General features: G+C 38.7%; 1 protein-coding gene and 1 long non-coding RNA gene across 2 annotated transcripts; one reads left to right on the top strand and one right to left on the bottom strand.

Annotated features, from left to right (window-relative positions):
• Positions 1-3,811: 3,811 nt before the first annotated feature.
• LOC127952247 (uncharacterized) lies at positions 3,812-5,020 on the bottom strand. Its single transcript, XR_008152875.1, has 3 exons — positions 4,883-5,020; positions 4,667-4,736; positions 3,812-4,395 (listed from the first exon to the last, which is right to left on the bottom strand). It is a non-coding gene; the product is annotated as an uncharacterized LOC127952247 (long non-coding RNA).
• A 40-nt stretch (positions 5,021-5,060) lies between these two features.
• On the top strand, positions 5,061-7,305 carry LOC127952214 (GTPase IMAP family member 9). Its single transcript, XM_052550628.1, has 3 exons — positions 5,061-5,321; positions 5,778-5,813; positions 5,913-7,305. Exons 1-3 carry the CDS (start codon positions 5,288-5,290, stop codon positions 6,479-6,481), a joined length of 639 nt encoding a protein of 212 aa, XP_052406588.1. The 5' UTR covers positions 5,061-5,287; the 3' UTR covers positions 6,482-7,305.
• The last annotated feature ends 1,837 nt before the right edge of the window (positions 7,306-9,142 follow it).

Below are 9,142 nucleotides of genomic sequence, written 5' to 3'. Positions count from 1 at the left end.
TATAATATATGTATCATCAATATGTTATTAAATGTATCCAAATATATAAAATATTAGAAAATAAAAAGGGAAAACAATATATTACAATATATCACAATATATTTTAAGAAATATATTGGTAAATATATTTTCCTTTCGTAAGGGAGAAGGCTACTGTGAACTGTCCATTCATTCAAACAGCGCGTCGCATTTAACTGTTGGATAGATGCAATACACCGTGTTGCACACACACACACACACACACACACACACACACACACACACACACACACACACACACACACACACACAATTATATCATAATCATATCCAGAGCAGAGCGAGTATCCCACGCTAAAAACTGAGAAACTCTTCACAGGGAGCGGGACAGTTGTAAAGTGTTGTTCTTGTATTGGCTTGTCTGGTTTATTGCATATTTCGCCCCTCCTTTGAACTCCTTTGTGCTGGTCTGCATCGAGTTTTCATTTAACAATGGTTTGAGAAATATGATAATACTTTATTGTGAGTGTTTCATTGTGATTTAAAATGGTGTTAAATGTTATTGTTACGGCACTGATTGGTCTATTTGTTTGTTCTGGGGTATATTACATTGTTGCCCAGTTAAAAACCTGCAGATGAATGATTTATTGTTTGATGATAGATTCAATGTTGTCTATAACTTTCATGTACAACACTTCAGATGACTTTTATTATTTCGTGACAGTAGCGCCCTCTGCTGCTTCAGTCTGTCAACTGTCACAACTTAAAATCTAGCTTATCCCGAAATACTGCATTTTAACTTTAAGATTTTTGTTGTTGTTCGTTTGTTTTCAAAGTGCTTTCAGAACTGATAGATTCTATAAAAGACAAGGTTCTTTGCATTTCACGTCTTTATAATACCCATGCACTTTCATAATGTTTAAATGTTCGTTAAACACTTGTACAATAATAATATAATGCAATATTAGATTTAAAACATAATCTCTTTGCAGCACTGAATCATGGACGTCATCAACGTGACGTGTGCAGAGATTCAGACTCCAGTGGGGTTTGTGTTTGTGATTCTGTCTGTTATAATGAATCAAACTAATAATCCTGACTGTGAGCAGAGCTGGTATCTACAGGTGAGAGAGTTTCTGAACTCAGTCCACACACACGCACACGCAGACACTCTCACACACACACACACACACACACACACACACACACACACACACACACACACACACACACTCACTCTCTCTCTCTCTCTCTCTCTCTCTCACACACACACACACACACACACTCTCTCACACACACACACACTCTCTCTCTCTCTCTCTCTCTCTCTCTCTCACACACACACACACACACACTCTCTCTCTCACACACACACACACACACACACACACACACACACACACACTCATGATCTGATGTGTCTGATTTGTTCAGGATGATCGTCTGATAGCAGATCCATCAGATCCTCAGAAACTGATTGCTCCTGTGGTTTCTGTCTCTTCTGATCGTCTCGTCACGTCTCACTGTGTGAATCAACTCCGTCACGAGATCCGCTGCGATGCTTCTGGAGTAAATGTTTTTCTCTATTCTCATATTTAATCTTTCATCAACACTATTAATGATGCTCTTTCATTCATCTCAGTTCAGACTGGACACCATCTTCAGAGGTGAGAGAAACACTTCAGTAAACTCTGTGTTGAACTGAATCTAGTGTGAATCTTCAAGTGAATCATGATGATTGTGAATCTGTTTTTCAGTGAGGAATGAAACTGCAGTGACTCCAAACTCAGGTGAGTTTCAGCTGATAAACGTCTGATTATTCACAGATCTGATTCACACTCACTCTTTTCTCTCATATTGACTCATATTTATCATCACTGTGTGTTTGTAAAGATGATCTGAATGAAGTGACTCTCCATCGTTCAGGTAAACTCCTGTGCTTCTGTGTTTCAGTATTGATCATTTTTATTGATCAGATGTGTATGTATTCAGTCGTTCAGCTGAATGTGTTGTCTCTCTCTCCTGTTCAGATCAGTGGTGGTGGATTTCTGTCCTTATTCTCATTGTTCTTCAGGTTTTGATCTGTTTCTTGCTGCGGAGAAGGATCTTCAGGTGAGTCGAGGCTGATCTCTCCTAACATGATTCTTCTTACATTTTATACTAGTTCACAATGTCATCACTCACTTTTTCATTAATTAATATTATAAAATATAATATAATGTATTAAATATAAAATAATCTGATTGTGTTTTCAGGTGTTTTCAGAGGGAAGAGCAGTGAAGCTCCAGACAACAGGTGAGTGAATCAAACTGATAAATGAACTGATTCACTGAATCACATGATGATTTAAGAGCTGGATCAGACGGATGATGTGTGTGTTTCTCACAGGGATCTGTGAACGGTCTGATCTGATGATCCTCATTGCAGATATGTTCACTGAATATAAACCTAACAGAGCACTCAGATCATTAGGATCGAGTCAGTTAGAAATACCAAGGGTTCACACAAAACGAGGGGAGTCCGCCTTTAGTTTCTATGCTGCCCGCAGCTGGAATCAGCTTCCAGAAGAGACCAGATGTGCTAAAACACTAGTCACATTTAAATCTAGACTCAAATCGCATTTAGCAGTGATGTTATGCTGCATTTGGCTTTATTTAAAGACAGTAACTGTGTAGTTGCACATGCAGTGATGGTAATGTTAACTCTTATGAGCTGATATTTAACCTCAATGAGAAGGATGTAGCTGCTGGAGGAAGACTCCGCCCCTCACACCCCGGACCGAAGAAGACTCCGCCCCTTACCTGGACCCTTCCTTCCTGAACACTGCCTCACCACGAACACCAGAAGGACACCAGATCCCCTGTTAAATTTGGACACTTATACCCTTTAGATACTTTATTCTCTGTGTTTTTTTTTTTTTTTCTATTAATAAAAGCCTCTTTTTCCATGTCTCAGAGGCCTGACACTACCCCCACTGTGTCTGTCGTTTACTCCTCCTGCCACTATATATATATATATATATATATATATATATATATATATTCTTTAACAATTATTTCCTTTAACATTAAATGTTTAGTACCGTGTGCTGGAATGAGAGAGAGGATACAGGGCAGGTTATTTGAAAAAATGTGATTGATGAGGGTCATAAAAGACATCTGTTTTCACACCTGTTTTAATCATAGACAGAAAAAGAAATGGAGACAGTGATTCAACGGAGACAAGTGAAGTCCATTAGAAGCACGCACTTCCTGGGGGTCGAGCGTACTGCGCAGACTCAAACTGAGCTTGATGACGTAGATGTCACGTGAGCAACCTGTACGTCTTCTAATCGCTGTGCCAAGAGAAATCTGAATCACCCTCCGAATCTTGCAGAGAAGGGGCGCGTGAACAGAAGCAAATGTTGGTCAGTATTCTGATTAATTATCTCCCTTGACTTTATACCTCCACGTCCCCCCGATAGCCTCATAGACAGTAAAAGATTGCCTGCGAGCTTCTCCTCCCGTCCGTACGGTAATTTATCTACTGTGCGACAGAGAGTCAAGGTTATGACGCAATCGTTAGCCTATTTTTTACACAAACTGCTTCTACGGGACCATAATGTAAGATACAAGGTAATGGAGCCTTTATACATTTCCGTGTTTCTTTAGAAATAATTAATGGACAAATGGAGTCTTTAAACTCCTCAGATGTAAAGTTATTCGCTGTCAAAGTGAATAATAATAATAACAATAATTTTTTCCTCTCTGCTGGTGTAATATACAGTATTCTGCAAGACTTTCTTGACATCATGCAGAACGGGTTCATTTCCAACCAAACCTGTTGTTCTCAGTTAAACAGTCATAAGAATGTTTATTGTGTTTTGAAAATAACTTTTAAACAGTTTTAACCTGATCTAGCAATGTGTAATGTTGTAAAAGTTTAGACATTCTACGTCTATTTGAATTGATAACGAGTCTTATGGCAAGAAACTTTCCAAAACATTTCAATCCAATTAGATTCTTGTATTCCTAAACGCATGTTTCAATTGATATAGCAAAGCCAGAAGTTAATATTGACAACATAAAATACATATTCAAGGATTAAGGCTACTGAAGTAAGTGTGAGTGACTTATTAAAATAAAATAAATTTTTTTTTTTTCAACAAGGACTTAAAAAAAATCAAAATCGTAAAGGTTAACCTATTTTAAAGTAAAAGCATTGGTCTAATGTTAAAACCAGGAAGAATGTTTTCATCAAATAAGAACTATTACTATAGAAATTGCATCTGGACCCGTGAGTTCTGATGACTCGTGCTGTACAGCCTCCTCTACTGGACTTGTCGCAGTCCTTGGCTTCTATAACATGAGGCAGAGAGTCTCTAACGGGTGCAATCTTTGTTTTTATTCTTCTGGAACCAGCATAAGCACCGTGAAACTAAAAGTAAACACACAAATAGCTGGTTAATAATCCTTTACACCTTTTACAGTGCATCATTATGCATTTGTATATATGCAATACACATTAAATTACATTAAAAAGCCATTTAGAATAACAACACATAAACAATAATTTGCTCAGTTAACACATTAAACTTTCCTGGTACACGTAGCACAACAAAACAATTTCCAGAAACAGTCAATGTAGACATTTTACATCATTAAAGAATTCTGTCTCTTAAACATGGAACTAAAATAAAAATACACACCTCGCTCCGCTCACCAAGGGTGCAAATTTTAACTTGCTGCTTCCTAAGTTAGCCGCTAGCTTGATGGTATCTGTGCTAAACAGCACACAAATGTGTAGACATAAGACAAAGCTGTTTAACCAAAATAATGTGAAAAGAAAAAGGGGGATTATACAGTATAACTATGTAAAGTTACAGAGAAACAGCACCAGGATTACATGACCTGAGTTTACTTACATATTTCACTGAGCTTCTGACATTGAGAGAAATTGAACGAATGTAACTGCTGATCGACAATACAGGTTTCTGAACTCACAGCCTCAACCCCAATCACATAAATGACGTGAATGTGAATGAATTTCCTCTAGCGACCTCTAGTGGACACTAACAGGACTCATCAGGAACAACAGGGAGTAAAACTGCTGCTCCAGGTCTGAGCCGGAGATCTAAAGAGACACATGTTTTGTTAAACAAATAGGAAGAAGGCATAATTACATTCTATTCACTTAAATGTTTTGACAGTCACTCACAATACACTGTAACACAAGTTTTTTCGTCACCCCATCCCTCGCGTAAATATCAAAACTGAAAGTCACGCATTGGAGAGATTCGAGCAGCGCGGACCTGCTTTAAACCGGAATCATGACGAGCACGAGCACCACAGCAGGGACAGCAGGTAACTCTCTATCTCTAGAAACCATTTGAGCAGAAATACATTCATCTACATAGCCTAGTTGTGTCACTATGCATATAGGCACTATTTTATATGTTTTATGTTTTGGTACAGTTTTACTTTCGATTTGCACTCGTAATGTAAAGTGCACCCAAACTGAAAACAGCCTATACCTCGATAAGAGCTTTCTTTCAGTGTTTACTTTAGTATTGTCAGCTATTTCATGACAAGTAAGATGAGATAAGCTTATCTTCACTTCAGATTGAAATAGTCTGAGAGAAAATGAGGATGGGTTCAAATAAGTGTTTGAAATAAGTTCAAATAAGTGTGTGCAGGGGCATAGCCATCTTTTCAGAAGTGAGGGGAACAGTAATTATATTGGAATATAACATTTCTGTACATAGGATACCCGTCAACAGTTTCTCTGTTGACTGTTCACTACTCTCTCTCTCCTAATAGGTAAAAGGAGAAGCTTTGAATTAGAACCTCCTAATGGTGAGTAGGCTATGAATGTTCATAATATACATGTTTGTTTGCTTCATGGTCTCTTAATAAATTTGACCATGCAGATGAGCTCATTCTCTGTGTTTCCAGTGTCTTTGAGCATGGTGCTGGTGGGACAGACTGGAGCAGGTAAAAGCTCCTCTGGAAACCTCATCCTGGGCAGAGAAGCATTCGTAACCTCCAGGGGAGAGTCATCTGTTCATACAGGCTGCTGGAGAGAGACTGGAGAGGTGGCTGGGAGAGAAGTTACTCTGGTAGATACTCCAGGACTGTTTAGTGTTACAGAAGAGAGTCTGAGACAAGAGATCAGTACATGTATAAACATGACTGCACCAGGACCTCACGCCATCCTCCTGGTCATTAGACTGGCTCCAGTTACCAAGCAGGATGTACTGTCAGTGGAAAAGATCAGAGCCTTATTCGGAGAAGAAGCAAATAAACGCACAATCATCCTCTTCACTCACGCTGATGAACTGACCTGCTCTCTTGCGCAGTATATCAGTGAAGCTGGTGAGGATCTCAAAGAAATCCTGAGACACTGCGGAGGAAGATATCACGACTTCAACAATAAAGACATGCATGATCGAGTTCAAGTAGAGCAGTTGCTGAAGATGGTAGATGACATGATCACTGCTAATGACACCAGTACGTCTCACTAGGACGTGTAGATCATGTTAAATGACAAATAAGGGAGATGAGAATATGAGAAGAAACTACAAGACAAAGAGAACTGGAACAAAGCAAGCTTTAGACAGACTATCACGTCACACAATTGTGTCGTTAAAGGAGCGCTCTGTCCATCTGTTACACGCACCTATCACTCTAAACTGACCTGTCAATCATCTCCTCCACATCTGATTTCATTTACTTTCCTACGCTTCTGGAGAGAAGAGAAGTAGCTGGTCTTTCATGCGGAGAACTCTGCTCATATTTGCTGCATAATGATGCATTTAACAGTTAACGACCAAATGGATGTTTATAAAAGTTCACATTGCTGTTGCAGATGAAATATAACAGGGATAACAATAAATAAATTAGGTTAAATGTTGATTATTAATAACTCAAACCCCTTTTGTAAACCTTTCTAACTGACCGTAATGGTGCACATCTGCCACATTGTAGTTTATATAATGCGTTTAATACACGTTTGTAGTTCTGGAATGAATCCTTCACTAAAGAGCAATGGATTGTGGGTAATTTTAGCCATTAAAGTGTGCACGGATCCACACTTCAAAAATCAACCTGAAATAGTAGACCATCCGGGGACTTTAAGCATACTCTTTAAAAAATACTATGCTTTATACTATTTCAGCTCTGATGAATCTGATTCACTGAATCAAGCAGGTCTCAGAAAGAATCAGAAGAATCAAGTTGATCTTGTGTTCAGATCAGTACAACACCTCTGATTAAAGTTTACTGATAATGGTTCTGTATTCTGTGTAAATATAAGGCACCTTCTGATGTAATAAAAAGAAAAACTGTGCAAAAGATGTGATTTTAACCCATTGTTATTCTGAAATCTCTTGTTGAGCAGGATGTTTAATGTGTTTTCAGCAGGATCTCAGGCATTGATTCACAGATCTTCAGCTCTGAAGCCCAGTGATCTGTCTGAATAGTCAGCATCGTAGAAAACTGTCTATGTAGGGAGTGAACAGAACTAGTGATTCCTGTGAGGTTAAAAATCAATCAAATCTGTGATAAGTCTAACTAAAGAGGGTCAAATTATAAAATCTAGTTTATCGGTAGAGCGGTTTTATTTCTAAGGCATATAAAGTCCTAGACAGAGGAACTGCAGCACATGTCTGACTATAATAAAACACTTGACACTGAGGCTGTGGTGTGATGGAGGCTGACGTCCAGCAGGTGACGCCAAACACTCGTGTCTGCTGTTCTTGTGCTGTATAACGTGTGTTTCTCTTGTTCAGTGAGCTGTGGATGTAATCACAGTTTACTCTCAGTCCTCTTCTGAATGTGTCTCTGGCTGTGAGTTTAACTGCTGTAAAGTCTTGCTCAGTAACGCAGCATTACCAGTGACGTTTGTCAGGAAAGAAAGCCCAGGATTCGCTCGCTTCCTGTCACGTGATGGCGATGACGATTTGATGACGTCACTGCCAGCGCAGAGTTTTAAGCGCTTGAAATCGAAAGTGAAAGTAAATCCGAACAGTACCTGGGCTCGTGGTGAGACTATACTCACTGCACCTCTGTGTTATACGTGTTTCTCTTTAGATATTATAAATCCTGTCACATATTGAGATTATGTTTTGAATGCATTTTTTTCTTCTTCTAGAAACCATCTTCATGTGCTTACTGTGATCAGTTTCAGTAAAGATGGTGACAGGACTTGAAACACTTCCTGGTAAGAAGAAACTGTATGTTACACCGTTTAAGTGATAAGAACCCGTTTAGATTGTCTTAGTGTTTCATCATTAAAATTGAAATAATGCTCTGAAAGTGTTAATTTAGTTTCTCTGAATATTATTATAAACGATTCAGCCCTATTACAATGAGCTGAGAAATATATTAGTTATGTTTTACTGACAGATGTTTAGAGACATTTTTAGTTGTGTTCTTGATCTTGTGGAAGTTTGGTTTTACATCACTACTCCATATTTCCTGATTTTTTAGAGATGTTATCTATCAGCTTCAGTCCAGATGATCCAGTGACCCGGATGCTCCTGAACGACAGAAACTCTTATGGGAAAACCTCATCAGGATTAACTTTACTGGGAGAAAATGGATTTATAATGAATTTATAAAGTTTGTGAGTAGGAAATGAAGGTTGATGACCTACAAATAGATGAACGTGGCTGATTCTTCTAAATGGGCATATACTCGTCTCCAGGACCGAAGAAGAAGAAACTACAAGTGCACCTCTCACATTGAACAACATGCTGATCTGAACAGAGGCTGCCGCGGGCGCGTGCGCGTGGAGTCTTTAAATCCCGGAATGCTGGATTCAGAAGTCAGCGATGCACGCAGATGTTGTCATCAAGTGCAATTACGTCACACATTTCTACTCGCCGCTTTTATAAATGTCTCGAGCTAGGACAGGAGTCCTGCTCTTACACAGACCAGAGGAGGAGAATTAAGGTATGGAGAACATTTTCAAAATAAGTTTGATCAGCTGACAGTGAAGCGGTGTTTTGTAGTTTAATGATTGTATGATTAGGACGGATCACGCTGTGCTTTTAAAGTCTTCCGGAGAATATAGCGTCAGCGATACAACGAGTTACAGAATGAGCTGTATCACAGGGACAAAATAACAGAAATAGAAATTAAAGATTTCTTTTTAATCTAATAAACGTAGAACTGCTAAATGC

This window comes from Carassius gibelio, chromosome B3 (assembly GCF_023724105.1).
Source record: "Carassius gibelio isolate Cgi1373 ecotype wild population from Czech Republic chromosome B3, carGib1.2-hapl.c, whole genome shotgun sequence".
In the NCBI taxonomy this organism is placed as follows: domain Eukaryota; kingdom Metazoa; phylum Chordata; class Actinopteri; order Cypriniformes; family Cyprinidae; genus Carassius; species Carassius gibelio.
The sequence above is the reverse complement of the archived record's forward strand: the minus strand, read 5'-3'. Positions and strand labels throughout refer to the sequence as shown.